General features: G+C 43.6%; 2 protein-coding genes across 5 annotated transcripts in view; one reads left to right on the forward strand and one right to left on the reverse strand.

Annotated features, from left to right (window-relative positions):
* VKORC1L1 (vitamin K epoxide reductase complex subunit 1 like 1) overlaps positions 1-11,634 on the forward strand; it is a 77,235-nt gene extending 65,601 nt beyond the window's left edge. Inside the window, exons 2-3 of the mRNA XM_051836347.2 lie at positions 2,629-2,738; positions 7,808-11,634. Coding sequence (XP_051692307.1) covers positions 2,629-2,738; positions 7,808-8,034 — 337 coding nt within the window. The 3' untranslated portion in view covers positions 8,035-11,634. The remainder of the gene's footprint in view (positions 1-2,628; positions 2,739-7,807) is intronic.
* GUSB (glucuronidase beta) overlaps positions 1-17,952 on the reverse strand; it is a 53,174-nt gene that overhangs the window by 20,161 nt on the left and 15,061 nt on the right. For 2 of the 4 annotated variants that reach the window (XM_002722285.5, XM_008249655.3), the window contains one exon: positions 13,695-14,019. In XM_002722285.5, coding sequence (XP_002722331.2) covers positions 13,850-14,019 — 170 coding nt within the window. In that variant the 3' untranslated portion in view covers positions 13,695-13,849. Of the gene's footprint in view, positions 1-11,564; positions 11,893-13,694; positions 14,020-17,952 lie in introns of those variants that run through there. The other 2 variants (XM_070064750.1, XM_070064749.1) reach the window with 2 other exon arrangements.

Below are 17,952 nucleotides of genomic sequence, written 5' to 3' on the forward strand. Positions count from 1 at the left end.
TCACTCCCCAATTGGCCACAAAGGTTGGAGCTGTGCTGATCCAAAGTCAGGAACCAGGAGCTTCTTCCAGGTCTCTCAAGTGGGTGCAAGGATCCAAGGACTTGACCATCTTCTACTGCTTTCCCATGTTACAGCAGAGAGCTGGATCGGAAATGGAGCAGCCGGGACTCGAACCAGCACCCGTGTGCTTTACCCGCTATGCCACAGTACTGGCAAGGCACAATTATTGAAGCAGGGTGATGGCACTTGGAGATGCTATTGTGTTAACTTGATGTATGTGCACAAATTGAACCAGCAGTATTTTGCCCTACCATATTAAAAAGTCAAATGGTAATATTTAGAATTGGTAAATCAAGAAATAGCATTGTGAGCATATTATTTACAAATGTGGAGGCAAAAAGGAGCAGAAAACAGGAAAAGACTTCTGCTTCTGAAAATCAGAATTGAGTATGAGGGTGATAGGAATAGGGTAGTCTCTGTTTTGTTCTATAAGGCTTTTGGTATTTTTTTGAGATCTTATGCATTTATTCCTTTGATAAAATAATGTATTCACTCTGGATTACTGCATTGTTTTCAAGGAAAATACCCATATGATCCCCTGTGAATAATCAGGCTTAGACCAATGCTTTGAATGTATAAAAATTCAGTATACTCTTGATAACTTTGGCAATATGCCCAATTATGTCCATTGCCAAAGGCAGCTGATTTAAATTTGAATTCGTACTTCAGATAAGAAGAAGTTTGATTGCATATAGTTTCTCTTCTGTTCTCTTGCCCCCTGCAGTTTGGTCCTTACACAGGAGCCAGCAGTCACCTTAAATAGGCATACCTCATGAATGTCTTTTTTGCAACTAGAATAAGATACAAAGCCTTTATCATGGCCTAAAAACAGGGCCCTACATTATCTTAAATGATTGGACTCCTGTCTGCTTCTCCTGTTAATCTCCCTGATCATCGTATGTGACCTTGGTGGCTCTGTTTTGGCACACTCCTAGCCTTTGTGCAGACCGTGTCTCCTAAGAATGGCTCCTTCCCATTCTGCATTTGAGTCTAGTTCCTGAAAAAGACCTTCCCTCAGCATCTAGCTAGGGTAGCTTTTTCTGCCGCTTCTCTGTCTAGAGCGGTGGGGCCAACAGTATGGTCCTCAGGCCAGAGCATCAGCATCACCTAGAGCAGTTTGCTTTTTCTTTCGTTTGTGTGTGTGTGTTTGAAATGCCATCTTGGGCCCCATCACAGACCCGCTGAAGGAGAACCTGCCTTTTAACAAGACCCTCAGGTGACTGCACTGCGGAGCGCTATTCCTCCTCTGGTTTTCCTGTCTCTGTGAATAGGCTTGCTCATTTTTGTTTTTCAACCTGTATATTACTTCTCTTCCCTAAATTAAAGCTGCCTGGCTTGTTCACTCCTGGATCCCCAGCAACCTAGCAGTGTCTGCACCTAGTACATGCTCAATAAGTATTTTGTGAGTGAAAGAATAAATGAATATAATGAAGGTTTTGTGTTTGAAATGTGTAGCTCTGAACGATAAATGTCTTTCCAGCCCTCTCTTGCTTGTAAAATTGGGGTTATTCTCTCTCAATGCCATCATTATGAAAAGGTTTCCGTCTTGGGCACTGAGTACAATTAAACTAGTGTGGCTAATAAAAATCATTTTTAATTGTTTTCAGGCAGTTTGTCTTCAGAACTAAAGTTTAGGTTTATTAGAGTGCTTTTCTGTTGACTTAACACCATTGTTTCCTTTTAAAAAAGCACTCTCATTCAGAATGAAAGTCATCCAAATGTTTTTATCCAAAGTGAATATTAATTTGATATTTGTATCAAGTTTTCTTAAATTAGAATAGTCCTTTTTTAAATAGGAAAATAGAAATCTCAAAATCTTAACTCATGCAAAATTTGAAGTTAACCATAAATAAAAACTGATGGCATATATGTAATAGTTTTTTTTTTTTTTTTACTTTTCAGATATGATTCTAGGAAAAGCCTGTAATTTGTAATATTATTTTAATTTATTTTTTCATGAACTTTTTAAAAATCCCCTCAAGTTGTTCCCAGGATATGCTTCCTAAACATAGGCTGGTGAAATCTGTCAGGAAACAACTTCCCAGCCTACTACTTTGAGTGAAAATACAGGGCAGCTTACATCAGTGGCTTTCACCAGGGGACAGTTTGCCCCTCCAGGGGTGTTTGGTAATGGCTGAAGACTGAGAGTGAAGGAGTGCTCCTAGCATCTGGGGGGTAGAGGCCAGGGACACCGCCAAGCACCTTGGAATGTACAGAGCAGCCCCTGCCACAAAGAATTACCCAGCCCAAAATGTTAGTAGTGCTACTGCTAAGACACTGTGGCTTAAATTGAGGGAGACCCTCCTCCTGCAAATACTACTGCCATCAGATAAAGAATATTTTATCTTACTTTTTGTAAAAGAGAATATGTAGAAATTGGTCACTTAAAGAGATATACATAGATATATTGGCGATTTAAAACATGTTCATTTTAGATCATAGAAATCTAGCGACCTCAGTAAAAGGACTTAGTTGATCTTAGAAATTGGATAACATTCTCAAATAATTTTACATTTTTAAAAATAGGGAAACTCAAATGTAGGGTTACTGGTTTTCCTTATTTTACAGATGGGGTCGAGGATTTGGTCTTTTGGGTTCCATTTTTGGAAAAGATGGTGTATTAAACCAGCCAAACAGTGTCTTTGGACTTATATTTTATATACTACAGTTATTACTTGGTAAGTATTTATACAGCAATACAAAAACTAAGTTTGTTATATTCCATTTAGTGCTTTGTGTCTTTGCCCTAAAGTGTGTCTTTATATTAAATAAACACTTATGTTAATGATAGAACCACTAGTTTGTAGCACATGTGTGTGTTATGAAAACTTGATTCACTGAGATTTTTATGATGCTGATGTTGAACTTGGTATCAGTTGGTATCTAATTATCAATAGTAGGAGTATCTCATGATATACAGAAAAAACAGTCACTCAAGGAAATTATCACTTCTGTCTTCACTGTAAGCTCTTTCCTCATTATTTTATAGATTCCGAGGCTATTTAAAAGTATCATGTATTGAGAAAACATTAACAGTAAACTATATTCATAATTCCATCACTTTTATATATTCACTATTTCCATTGTCTTCTGCTTTTTTAAATTATTATTTTTATTTAATTAAAGGGCAGAGAGACAGACACACAGGACCTTACATAACCTGCTCACGCTCTAAATGCCAGCAACAGCCAGAACTGGGCCAGGTGAAAGCCAGGAGCCTAGAATTCCAGTTGGGTCTCCCATGAGGGTGGCGGAGACTCAGGTACCAGAGCCATCACCTGCTGCCTCCCAGGGTGCACATTAGTAGGAAGCTGGATCAAAAATGGAGGAACCAGGGTTCCCATCAGGCATTCTGATATTGGAAGCAGACATCCCAAGCAGTAACCTAACTGAGGCACCAAACACCCACCCCAAGTTTCACATTTTAAAAAAAGCCTTGATTTTTATTTGAGAGAGAGATCTTCCATCTACTCGTTTACTCTCCAAATGCTCACAGCAGCCAAGGCTGGATGGTGCCAAAGCCAGGAGCCTGGAATTCGCACTCGGATATGAGAATGGGCTTTCCAAGCAGTGACTTACCCGCGGCAAACACCCGCCCTTGGCTGCACGTTTCTTACATTCCAAGTAACACTGCAGTGATTGACTTTATGATCCACCCCCACATACACTTTCTTCTTTTAATTATTTCCACAAAATAAATTTCTAGTCATGGGTTTATGAGACAAAATTATATATATATATATATATATATATATATATATATATAAAATATATGGGTTTTAATAGGTATTACCATATTATTTTCCCACCTGACCTCCCAGTTTTGTTTTTCCTAAAGTTTCATCAGTCCATTTTTAAAGTACTTTCCGTGAAATTTCTAATGCATACATATAGTAGCCATTCTTTTGATTTTACTATATTTTCATTTCCTTTTTATTGCCCTTATTTATTCTGATCTGGCTAGTGGCCCTTTTTCATATTTGTTAGAGATATTTCCCCCATTCTTTTTTTTTTTTAGTTTTGTGAATTTTTATAAGGTTTTATAATTTTCAGGTTAAATCTGTTTTTGCCTTTGCAATTCAATGTTCATTATTATATTCTATTATCAGTCAGCTCTTCTGTGATTTGAGTCATTAAAATACATATTTAACTTTTCTAGCTGAAGTTGATTTGTTACGAGGCAAATTTTGAATCTGATTTTTTTTTCTGGATGGTCCTATCAGATTTGCCCAATTCTCTGTCTACGTAGTCATCCTGCAGAGATGCGCACACAAGGGTATTCAGAGTAGCACTGTTTAAAATAGCAAGAAATTGGAAAGAGCCTAGCAGTGGGTAATGGCTGGGTAAATTAGGGTATATTAAAATTAGAGAATATTGTATAGCCATTAAAGGAAAGCATAGGTCTATGTGTATATCCTGAAAAGAGCAAGACATTGTTTATTGAAAAAAAAAGGAATAGGTAAATATATTTTTGTATATATGTGCATAAATGCATAAAAAAGGGACTTGGCTGGGAGCAGTGTCTTTTTTTGTTGTTCCATATATTTGTTTTCTTGTCTTTCTAAACAAGCCTATAAAGTATAAGCTCAAATGCAAGGCAGTAGTTCATTTTCCCTTAATAGAAAAGAGCCTTAAAAAACCTATGGCTGTATTAAGTTTTGGAGCTAGTAGGTGAAACATCATTTCTATTTATACTGTTAATTTGTTAATTTCATGATATACATATTTTGTATCGTATGTATTTCTTCCCGTCACATTTTCTGAAGTTTTGTTTTAGACCCTTCACATGCTTTTGTCAATGTCTTTGTTATTGGAGACACATTTTAACTCATCTAATACTGTGTTCCAAAGCACATTATCTTCACTCCCTTCTAAGCTGTTTGAGATAGCATTTTGAATTTAATTTTTCCATAGAAATGCATTCACCCAGTTCAAAAATTTAAGAAGGTGAACCACTATCCAGTAACAGGTCTGTCCGACTTCTGCCCCCTTTTCTTGGTATTCTTTGCCCTCCATCCCTGACTGGAAGCTTGTTGTTCTAATTTTCTTGTGCATGTACAAGAAAATACAAATATAAAGATCTTAATTTTCCTCCCTTTTTAAATATAAAAGGCAGATGCTACCCAAATATTCTACAGCTTGCATTTTTGGTCTTTTTTGTGCTTTACTAATCTGTCTTGGTGGTCTTCCCATATTAGTGCATTGAGTGTCTTCATTCTTTATTTACAGCTGAAAAATACACCATTGCATGAATGTACTGTCATTTATTTATGGTACATTTTAAATTCCACTGGGAAAATGTCTCCAAGCTACAGGTACCTAGTTATGAGAACATTTAACTAATAGCTGGCATTGATAGGGCGTTCCCCATGCTGTATGCTAGCTCATTTAATTGTGCTTTGTATTAGTTCATTTAATTCTCACAACAGTCTTCAGAGGAAGGCATGATTAGTATCCCAGTTTAAGAATTGAGGAAAGAGGCCGGCGCCGCGGCTCACTAGGCTAATCCTCCGCCTAGCGGCGCCGGCACACCGGGTTCTAGTCCCGGTCGGGGCACCGGATTCTGTCCCGGTTGCCCCTCTTCCAGGCCAGCCCTCTGCTGTGGCCAGGGAGTGCAGTGGAGGATGGCCCAGGTGCTTGGGCCCTGCACCCCATGGGAGACCAGGAGAAGCACCTGGCTCCTGGCTCCTGCCACTGGATCAGCGCGGTGCGCCGGCCGCGGCGGCCATTGGAGGGTGAACCAACGGCAAAAGGAGGACCTTTCTCTCTCTCTCTCTCTCTCTCACTGTCCACTCTGCCTGTCAAAAAAAAAAAAAAAAAAAAAAAAGAATTGAGGAAAGAAAGATGTGGAGAAAATAAGTAACTTTATCAGGTAAAATTAAGGTGACGGCATTATTTTTTGATGAAATTAGCAAACTTTTTCAGTAGGAGGCCAGAATAGTTCAGGCTGTGGTTACTGCCACAGCTACTTGACTCTGCCTTTCTGGTGTAAAAACAGCCACAGACCTTATATAAATGAGGATGGCTGGGTTTCAGCAAGCTTTATTGACAGAAGCAGGTGTCTGGCCAGATATGCCAGTCCCTGACAAAGTAATTGAACAGCACATTCGTCTTGAAGAACCTTATTAACACATTATCTAGTTGTGAATAGTCCTGTGGACAAGTCAAGTCTCTGTGGCTATGCCACGGCTCCAAGGCACCTTTCCCTTTCTTTTTGCCAACAAATCCCACAATTTTAGCTTCTTCACTGACTTCTTTAACCATGTTTAAGATTTATTTATTTATTTGAAAGGCAGAATTACAGGGAGGCAGAGAGAGATCTGCTGATTCACTCCCCAAATGGCCACAGTGGCTGGAGCTGGGCTGATCAGAAGCCAGGAGCTTCTTCCTTTTTTTTTTTTTTTTTTAAGATTTATTTATTTATTTGAAAGTCAGAATTACACATAGAGAGGAGAGGAAGAGAGAGAGAGAGAGAGGTCTTCCATCCGTTGGTTTACTCCCCAATTGGCCACAACGGCCGGACTGTGCCGATCCGAAGCCAGGAGCCAGGAGTCTCTTCTAGGTCTCCCACGTGGGTGCAGGGGCCCAAGGACTTGGGCCATCTTCTACTTCTACTGCCTTTCCAGGCCATAGCAGAGAGCTGGATTGGAAGAGGAGCAGCCCATATGGGATGCCAGCGCTTCAGGCTAAGGCGTTAACCCACTGCGCCACAGCACCGGCCCCAGGAGCTTCTTTCAAGTCTCCCACATGGGTGCAGAGCCCAAGGGCTTGGGCCATCTTCCACTGCTTTCCCAGGCCATAGCAGAGAGCTGGATGGGAAGAGGAGCAGCTGGGACTCAAACAGGTGCCCAAATGGGACGCCAGCACTACAGGAAGTGGCTTTACCCATTACGCCACAGCACCAACCCCCACCTATTCTTATTTTGTGCTGCTCTGCATTAGCCCACTGGGTGGGAGGGTAGTTTAGTATGTTCTGCCATCTTCTCTACCCTTGAAAAGAAACACACTGTTCACATGTCGTTGGACACAGGAAATCACAAGAGTGCACGTGAAGAGTCAAGAATTTGGGCACTTTTTGGGGGGGGGGTGGAAGCCCTGGCATAGCTCACATGACTGCCTTCTTTCTTGATCAGGGTTGACCCATAGGGGGCCACCTGGCCACAGATGGTTTCCTGTACTCTAGGGTGAGCCCCTTCTGAAAGGTTTATCAAGATTTTTATTCCTTCTAGAGTAGTACCAGTCTTCTTCCATGAAGCATTTTTGACCAATTTGATCTAAAGATGGAATAACACATTTTCTTTTCCACAGAGAGGGAGTCTGTATAAAAAGGCCAGGGTGGACTCTCCCTAGATGTGCACAGCTTGGAAGGAATGGTTTTGTCTCCATGCTCTTTATTCATTAGGAGAGTTGGGGCTGTTGATCTTCTCAATCAGCTTCATTGCTTAATGTGATTGTGAAACCGCATTTTTTTCTTGGTATGCAAATCCTTAGCTATGGCTGGTTTATGAAATAATATTTCATCTGAAATACGAACAAATCCAAACATTGCAGCCATTACACTGGTATCCTGTCTGCATAGTCAACCTGCATAATCTTCAAATAGTCCGGTAGTTTTTGTTCTCAACTTTCAGAGTTTTGCAGTCAGACAAGGATTCACACACCACAGCTGGCCATGAAATGTTATCTTTTAACTCAGCCGCTGTCTCAGCATCAAGGCCTGATTGAGCCAGGTGTCTCTGTCTTGCAGGCCTCACAGCAAGCGCCGTGGCGGCTCTGATCCTCATGACGTCCTCCATCATGTCTGCCGTAGGGTCCTTGTACCTGGCCTACATTCTGTACTTCGTGCTGAAGGAGTTCTGCATCATCTGCGTCACCACGTACGCGCTGAACTTCATTCTTCTTATCATCAACTACAAACGACTGGTTTACTTGAATGAGGCCTGGAAGCGGCAGCTGCAGCCCAAGCAGGACTGACACCTGATGAACTCCTGACGGACAGTCTGAAGTCCCTTTTTCCATTAAGTTTATTTGGCAGCATTTTTTTTTTTTAATTCTTCACAACAGACACTTCCCTGAGAATCTTAAACTGATTTTTTAAAATCCTGTACATTAGAAGGGGCCCTAGCTATTTTCTGTGTCGATCTTCATTTTAAATGTGGATACAAAAAAAAAAAAAAAAAAAGGATCACCAAGCCAATCAAAGACAAGCTTTAACTTTACTTTGAAGATGTTTCTCAAATAATAAAATGTAGCCCTAGCCCCATTCCCTCCACTGTAAAGTGAGAAACCATTGCTAGTAATTCTCTAATGTGTATAAATTCAATTTCAGGTATAACAAATGTGATCATGACATGAAACTATTTTAGAATAGATGCTGTATTAAATATTGCCATGTTTACAATATGTAATATGTTTTTAGCTGACGGATTTAAACATGTAGATTCAACTAGAATCCATTTTTGTGATATTTGTAAATAAAGGTAGAAACATTGGATCCATCCCTGCAGAACTTACTGTACGGTTTAGTTGAAGTGTAGCAATGAAGAATGCAGCTCAATGTTGACTGATGAAATAGTGAAAGTAGGAAGTCCCTACCGAGCATCTCGTGAAAAACACTGACAGCCATGGGTGCAACACTGACAGCAAAAATATTAGGGTGGTTGGTTCCCTTTCATCTCCATCCTCTGAAAGGAAGAAAATGAATTTGTACATTCAAGTCAATTCTGTGTTTAGGCGTAAAACTGGATGAATTATAACCTTACAGAAGGAGCTGTGTGACCAGACCTTCAAGTCCAAGGCCTTCGGAACACTAATGATTTGGGAAATGGGTATATTTCTTTGGAGAAAAACTGGAAATATTAATATGGCATTTTCAGGTAAAGCCTCTTGACAGTAGTTGAATTTTCACAGATGATTTTACTTAATATTGGTGCCAGTCAACTAAACAGTATTAGAACTTGGAAATAACCAGTGTAAGCCCCAGTGCTCAAGGAGAATTGCCCTTCGGTCTTTCCACGGTGTTCTCATTGTTTCTTTCTGCACTAATTGGATATCTGGTTTAATTGTTTCAGAGTCGGACATTGGATCTGTGAACTTTAGGGCTGACACACTGCTCAGTTTACTTAATTGGGAGAAGTACTATAGGTAGAAATATCTAGGAGCAAAATACAGTAATGTCATCACTGCTCTATTAACTACACAAATGCAGTAAGCAGAATTTCTTAAAGTGATTTGAATAAACCTGAGTGAAATAGTGACAGTATGTTTCTATGGTTAACATCTTCTGCCAGAGTGTTAAAAGTGCCTTCTGTCTTAAAATCTCAAACCAAATATTTTGTGTGTGAATCTGGGCAGAAGTGTCCCCCCCTCCTTTCTGTCAAGTGGAAAACTTGTGTTCTGCAAAAAGGTTCTGAATGATCATTTTATTCTTTAGATTGAGAAGCAGTAGCAGTGTTTTTGCTTCCAATTCAACTAATTGTTCTGTTAAAAATAGGCAATTAGATTGGTGAGTTTTGAGTGTTCTACTTGCCTTCTTAGCGAAGGGAGGGGGCGGGCCCGCTCTGAAAAGTAAAGTGTGTACAGAGTCAGCAGCTATCTAGCAGTTTACAGCTGTTCACTGATGCAGTGTAGTCCTTCTGGCCCAAGGCAGGTATCAAATCTGAATTGTAATGAACTTTTAACCGGTCTTAACCAGTTCGTTAAAAGATAGCTTAACTCAGATTTCATCGAGGCTTATGTTTTCCCATGAATGTGAATATCTCAATGCCTGTTTTATTATGTACGTGTTGTTCTTGTATTGTCAAGTGGTTACAGAATTCTAGGAAGCACTGACTGAATGCCGGTTCCTGTGGAGAAGTCAGTCCTCTGATCTGAGAACTGTGCAGTGAGGTCATCTGTGCCAGTGTGTGTGGTTCTCCCAAGGCAGTTCACAAACTAGAGTGGAAATGGCTTCACCGTGAAGACTTCTGTGGTATTTATAACACCGCTAGTGCTAAACAAGTTCCTCGTGTCCCAGTCTCAAAAGGTTTTTGTCACATTTTGTATCAGTCAGCAGAGTATAGTTAAAGCTTGTCTTGAGGTTACAGTCTTGAAAATGTCTTCAACTCTCAAATGAGAAAACAAGGAAAGTCATTCAGCCAGACCCTTCAAGTTTTTCCTTTACTTTTATAAGCCTTGGGGAAACCACTGTTTCAGTTGTATAAAAATAAATAAATTTTTTTAAAAAGCCACATTCCTATGACGCAGTAAAATCAACGCCCCTTTTCTCGCTGCGAGATGAACATGTGCTGCCTGCAATGGCAGGAGTGTGATGCCGGTGTCTCAGTAAGTGACATATGCCCTGGAAAACTATAGGCCCTCTCCCCCCCACCACTACATTCTTCTCCACCCACAAGGGGGAGGAAATGCCATGTGATAAAGTTTGAAGATTGCTATAATTCCAGACTGAATACGTATAAACTGTGGCATTGCTGGCCACCAGGGCTGACGGCCAGGCTAGGGAAAGAATCGCTTACAGCAGGAATTCCCACTTCATGTGTTTGGAGTGGTTTATTACAGAGGAAGCCTCTATTAACAGTTATAAATATTTGAAGGGGGAAAGTATGGTTAAAGGATAAATCCTAGGGAATCTGGGTGGTTTGGAGGATTTCATTTGGTTTTTCATTGCAGCTAGCTGCTGTCAGTGAGGGTAAAACTTCTGGTGAAATAACTCAGGTTTAATTAGCTGTGTGCCAGGAATTACTTCATGTATGTATCCCCTCCTTAAATTCATTACTTTTCAAGAATGTTGAAAGTACTGACTATTTTCATACAGAAGCAAAGATGATTTGTCATGTGGTACAAGGGGTCTTTGGACCTACTTGATAAGATCCAGGACCAGGCTACAATAAAATTAAAAATTCTTTGTTGGCTTTTGTTCTTCATTTATGCCTTTTCAAAGACTGCCAAAGTGCAGAGCTGTCTTAGGCAATTACTTCATAACTTAGATCAGCAACACTGCTTGACAACCAGTGAGTACCAGGAAATCTTGTCTAGACAAATGCCAACAAAGAAACCCACTCTCATTTTCAGTAGCCTCTGGGGAGATGGACCCGACAGGCCGCCTCTGTCCTCACGAGTTGTCCTGCAGCACACAGCACGTCTTGCAGAGAGACTTTAGGCAGCAGTTATGATTCCTAGTTTGTGAGAACTACCCTTCAGCGAAACAAAAGGGGCGGGGGTGGGAGTCCAGGCTACATGGTTAAACATTTTTTTCAACAAATTAGCCCATAAAAGGTGAAATGTTTTGTTATAAAACTGTATTAAGCATGGCCTAATTATTAGGTGTATGATCTGTATAGTATGTTCCATCAGAAATATTTATTACTAGTGCTTTGAGCGCCTGAGTAAACATTCATTTGAAATGGAGTTCACTGGGCAGATTCCCCTTTAACGGAGATAGAAATGTTCTTTATCAGAGGTTTAGGGCACCATTTTGCTAACTGGTAAATAAAAACAAATGTAAATATGTAAGAATGTTTATTTGTTGCACATAACTTTTTTGGTATAAAATAAATGTAGAAGTTACCTGTGGAAGTTGTGCTGCCATTGTTCTTACACTGTAGTACTGCACTTCAAAAAGGAAGCTAAAATGAAGCCTCATAAAGCCTTATAAAGTATTCTGGAAGTTGCGACTGTGACCTTGTTTCTACAGAGCCACTGACTTTCCTCTTAGATGTCCGTGTAAGGAAGGCACAGAGTCCTTGAGAGATTCTAGCTCTTAGAGGTCCTGTGGCTTACCATCTGTGTGGTTGTCAACAACGGATGTTACAAAAGGTGTTATGGCTGACAGTTCTGTAAACATAGGAAACATACCAGTCAGATGTTCTCCACAGCTTTACTTTAGCTTACCTTGAAAATTCTAAGATGCCATCTGGGGCCGGTGCTGATTAAGCCACCATCTATGATGCCAGCCTCCCATGTGGGTGCCGGTTCAAGTCCCAGCTGCTCCACCTCCAGTCCAGCTCTCTGCTAATGTGCCTGGGAAAGCAGCGGAAGATGGCTCAAGTGTTTGGGCCCCTGCACCCATGTGGGAGACCGGGAAGAAGCTCCTGGCTTCAGCCTGACTCAACGCTGGTTGTTGCGGCCATCTGGGGAATGAACCAGATAATGGAAGCTCGCTCTCTGTCCCTCTCTGTGTCTGACTTTGAAGTAAATAAATCTTTAAAAAGAAGAAAAAGATGGCATATGCTAGAGACGAGTCCATTTGAAGTATGTTGCAGCCATCCTTCACTGACTAGAACTAATGTGTTCTATGCTAGAACCTTATGACCTCCGAAACAGACCTTGCCCCTATCTGTAGAACATTCAGGAGTGTCTGCTTAATGTTTTTTAATGTTTGTCAATGAGAGACATTATTCATTGACATTCCACTGGAATATGAAGAGCTTGAGTTCGGGGGTGATGAGAAATGGAACCTCTAGAATTCCTAATGTACTATTTGTCTTTTTAAAAACATTAATTTTCTACTTTACTTGAGAGGCAAAGAGATACAAAAATAAATAGATCTCCCATCTGCTGGTTTATAACCAGGGCCTGGCCAGCCTGGAAGCTTGGAACCCAATCTAGGTCTCCTGTGTAGGTGACAAGGATACAAGCAGTTGAGCCACCACCTGTTGCCTCCTAGGGTGCACGTCAGCAGGAAGCTGGATTCAAAGTAGAGTCAAGGCTTGAACCATCCACTCTGATATGGGATACGGATGTCCCAAGTGGCATCCTAACTGCTTAACCTACTCCCTAACTTAGCTATCTCAACTGACTACACTCATTTTTTAAAAACAGACCTGGAGATGCCGAAGATTCAGCTAAATTTTCCTTCCATGGAACTTCCTGTCCCTTGCAAGGGACAGCCATAAAGGGTTGCACACTGAGACATGAGAATCAAGCAGAATTGAAGCAATTCGCGTTCTGTATCAAGAACTGTTATTGGCTGCTTGTCCTCCATTTGATTGCTCTCCAAAAGAGTACTTGCCCGAGCATGGAGCTTTAAAACAGGATCATGGAATGTGCAAACGTTAGAATTATGCACCTTACTTGCCTGTATGGAGAGTGGGAGAAAAGACTCCTTGGGGGGGGCTGTGCTCTGGGAGAGGGCCCAGAGGATCTCCTGAGGTACCAAAGCGTGGGGCAGTCACCAGTGGGCCCAGCCTGGTTAAAGAGGCCTTGCCACAGTCAGCATGACAGCCGGTGGGCTGTCCATCTGTCGGGACTAGACTCTGGCTGCGGGAGGAGCGGTGTCCTAGGAGGGCTGGTTACCTCTGACACTCATCAGCACGAAAGCCTCATTATGTGTATCGACCAGCTTAACAGGAAACTGGCACATAGACCTGGCTAATTACTGCACTGCCAGGGCAGTTCTATAAATCACTTAGGCCACGCGGGACATCAGCCCATGTGCAGGGCTCACCCGCGGCTATGAAAGCCTTTGGCGCTCTCACTGGGTCAGGGCTGGCCTAGTTGCAGGCGCCGTGGAAATGGCGTGGGTGAGTGAGGCAGCGGTTGGACGAGGGCTGAAACGCGTTACGGCTATGAAGACGGCCTGACCTCGATCGGAGATGCCTGTCGGCAGCACAGAGCAATCACTTGGCGCTGAACTCTTTATTCTCATACGAGAAAAGCTTTTATTTTTCCCCTTGGAGGTGCTCTTCCAGCAGAGTGCCGGAAGCCTTCTGGCAGTGCCCTGAACAGTCCCGGGAGGCACTTGTTCCGTGGAGGTGGCTGCTGAGAGGCGGCCCCAAAGGTAGTTCTGGCTTTAAAAGGTAAAAGGGCTGTTGCCCTGGCACTGCGACCTCACTGTGGACCGGTGGTACCTGGTTTCATTGGCGAGCCTCCAGTAGCGATCTCGCAGGAGGAAAGCTGCACTTTTTGGCTGTCTCTGACGAGTGAAGATCCCCTTCTTATTCCCAACTGGTCTCTGCGGGGCTAAAAAAATAATAAAAATTTAAAAAACAACAATAAAGGCAAACAAAGCATTTCAGATGACTTCTGCCCCCGGAATTGGAGACTAAACTGGAGGCAAACTGGAGCCCAGCTGGGTACTCAATAGAAATGGCCATTGCTAGGGTCGCTGCTGTGGCATAGTGGTTAGAGCTGCCACCTACAGTGCCGGCATCCCATGTGGGCACTGGTTCGAGTCCCTGCTGCTCCACTTCCCATCCAGCTCTGTGCTATGGTCTGGGAAAGCATTAGAAGATGGCCCGTGTCCTTGGAAGAAACTCCTGGCTCCTGGCTTCACATCGGCACAGCTCCGACCATTGCAGCCAGCTGGGTAGTGAACCAGCGGATGGAAGACCCCTCTGTCTCTGCCTCTCCTTCTCTCTGTGTGTAACTCTGCCTTTCAAATAATAAATAAATAAATATTAGAAAGAAATGGCGGCCGGCGCTGCGGCTCACTAGGCTAATCCTCCGCCTTGCAGCGCCGGCACACCGGGTTCTAGTCCCGGTCAGGGCGCCAGATTCTGTCCCGGTTGCCCCTCTTCTAGGCCAGCTCTCTGCTGTGGCCCGGGAGTGCAGTGGAGGATGGCCCAAGTGCTTGGGCCCTGCACCCCATGGGAGACCAGGATAAGCACCTGGCTCCTGCCATCGGACCAGTGCGGTGCGCCGGCCGCGGCGGCCACTGGAGGGTGAACCAATGGCAAAAAGGAAGACCTTTGTCTCTCTCTCACTGTCCACTCTGCCTGTCAAAAAAGAGAAAAAGCAAAAAAAAGAAAAAGAAATGGCCATTGCTGGACCTAAAGTAACAACTTGGAGGTTAAAGCATTACATGCCACTGCTCCCCCAAAACACCTCAGCCCCTGCTGTGTGAATTTCCAGCCCATTAGGGGAAGAAATTCAAAATCATTTATATCTGTGGTTTTTTTCATTTGAGAGACAGCACTCTTCACCTGCTGGCTCATTCTCCAAAGACCCATAATGGCTGGGGGTGGGCCAGGCCAAAACCAGGAGGAGCCCCAAACTCAATCCGGGTCTCCGACATGGATAGCAGTGAACCAAGTACTTGAGCCATGGCCTGTGGCCTCCTGAGGTGCACATGAACAGGAAGCTGGAACTGGGGGTGCAGCCAGCACTGGAACGCAGGCACTACATGGGATGTGGGCATCTCAGCTGTGCGGCACCAAATGCCTACCCCCCCCCCAAAAAAAACTGATCTTTTATTTACAAAATAACATTTTGAGTACCCAGGTGCTTGGAATTTGGGGCAAAGGGGAACTGAGACAGAGTTATTCCGGAAAAGGCTGGCCCTTCCTGAAGAGCAGGTGCAAAAACCTTGGCCTATGGGTGATACAGGTTTCAGGGTCTGCCCAGGCCAACTTCCGGCCTGGATACTCCTGCTGGGGGTCAGTTTCCCAGAGCTGGAATTGGGAGGGGAATAAAGCCAACAGCAGCTTGTAAGGGCCACACCTTCAGCTTGCTTTCCTTCCACCCCTACCCACAGAGAGACCACAGCTAAATGGAAAAGAATTTTCCTGCCCAGAAGCTCAGGACAGGGGCCAGTGTTGTGGCAGTGGGTTAAGCCATCACTTGCAATACTGGCGACCCAAATTGGCACAAGTGCTCCTCTTCCAATCCAGATCCCTGCAAATGCACTTGGGAAGGCATCAGAAGATGGCCAAAGTACCTGTGCCCCTGCCACCCATGTGGGAGACCTGAATGGAGTTCCTGGCTCCTGGCATCAGCCTGGCTCAGAAATGGCTATTGATGGCCATCTGGGGAGTAAACCACCAGATGCAAGATTTCTCTCTTTCTCTTCCTTTTAATCTCTGTGTTTCTCTGTGTCACTCTGCCTTTCAAATAAATAAAATTTTTTTTTGATATATTTGTTATTTGAAAGAGTTACACAGAGAGAGAGAGAGAGGTCTTCCATCTGTTAGTTCACTCCCCAATTGGCTGCAATGGCCGGAACTGCACCAATCCGAAGCCAGGAGCCAGGAGCCTCCTCCAGGTCTCCCACGTGGGTGCAGGAGCCCAAGGACTTGGGCCATCTTCTACTGCTTTCTCAGCTCAGAGCAGGGAGCTGGATAGGAAGTGGAGCAGCCGGGTCTCGAACCAGCACCCATATGGGATGCCGGTCCTGCAGGCGGTGGCTTTACCTGCTATGCCACAGCGCCAGCCCCAATAAATCTTTTAAAAAAAAGTTCAAGACTAATTTCTTCTACAACAGGCAAATACCAGGCACTGTCAAGCACGTGGCCAAATGAAATCGGACATCAACCTACAAGGAATTGGGGAATGCATTTGCCACAGCAGCTGGGATTCTATTTTAGGATGCACACATTCCATACTGGAATGCCCGATTTTTTTTTTTTTTTAAGATTTATTTATTTATTTGAAAGTCAGTTACAGAGAGAAAGAAGAGTTCTTCCATCCTCTGGTTCACTCCCCAAAAATGGCCACAATGGCCTGGTCAAAGCTAGGAGCCAGGATCTTCTTCTGGGTCTCCCAGGTGGGTGGCAGGGGCCCAAGCACTTGAGTCATTTTCCACTGCTTTCCCAGGCTGTTAGCAGGGAGCTGGATTGTTAAGTGGAGCAGCTGGGACATGAACCAGTGCCCATATGGGATGCCAGCACAGCAGGTAGGGGATTTACCCACTAGGCCACAATGCTGGCCCCTGGATGCATGGTTCTTACCTGGCTTCCCACTAAAGCACATCCTGGGAGACAGCAGATGGCAGCTCAGGTAGCTGCCATCCACTTGGGGGAGTTCCCCAGCTCCTGCCTTTAGCCTGTCCCAGTCCTGGCTGCTGCAGGCATTTGGAGGGCAAACCAGCAGATGGGCAACCTCTCTCTGCTTCATTATCTTTCTATCTCTCTGCCTTTCAAATAAATGAGAGTTAAAAACAGAAGCAACCTACAAGGTGATAGGCATTATTCTCACTTTACTTATGCAAAGCTTACGTCACTCAGCTAATTTCTTACTCCACAAAAATCCAGGTATTCCCAGGTGCCATTCTCATTTGTTAAGCAGAGTAGAGGTTCGGGTCCTCATTCTTTTTTCCTCTTGACCTCATCTCTCCTCATCTCATCGTGTTCAAGGCTAATTTATCCCCTTTCTATTCTAGTCTTTGGTTAAGCCTTAGCCTTTCAGAGGCCCATCTTCCCCAAAACATGGACCATCATTCCCACCACAACCATAGTCTTCTCCACTCACCTAAAATGCCCTCCTGTGTTGACGGTGAGCCAGGAAACTAGAAATCATGTGTGGGAAGAAGCCCGAAATACTCAGAACTTAGCTGAAGTCACCCTCATCTCTCCCCACTGCTGAAGTCCCAGAATTACTCTCTTGGAAGACTTAAACACCCCTGCACCCAGACGTGCTTTGAAACTTCTATTTTGGTGAGCCTTTTTTTTTTTTTTTAAGATTTATTTATTTATTTTGAAAGAGTTAGATAGAGGGAGAGACAGAGAGACAAGGATCTTCCGTCCTCTGGTTCACTCCCCACATGGCCACAATGGCCAGCACTGGACCAGGCCAAAGCCAGGAGCCAGGAGCTGCTTCTGGGTCTTCCGTGTGGGTGGCAGGGGCCCAAGCACTTGGTCCATCTGCTGCTGCTTGGCCATTAGCAAAGAGCCGGGCTGGAAGTAGAGCAGCTGGGACTCGAACTGGGACCCATCTGGGATGCTGGCACAGCAGGTGGTATCCCCACCCACTATGCCACAGCGCCAGCCCCGAGCCTGCTTCTTCCCAGTGAATAATATGCAGGTAGGCTGACCTACCTGTCATTTCTCAGGCTCCGTGCCCTACTCTGGGATAATAAGTATCCCAAAGTAAACCCAGTCCGAGGGCGAGTTCTGCTTCATGGTGTTGTGAAATACACAACGGCAAGTTGGCCACGTCTGCCCCAGCACAGTGGACTGT

Source organism: Oryctolagus cuniculus, chromosome 19 (assembly GCF_964237555.1).
Source record: "Oryctolagus cuniculus chromosome 19, mOryCun1.1, whole genome shotgun sequence".
Lineage (NCBI taxonomy): Eukaryota > Metazoa > Chordata > Mammalia > Lagomorpha > Leporidae > Oryctolagus > Oryctolagus cuniculus.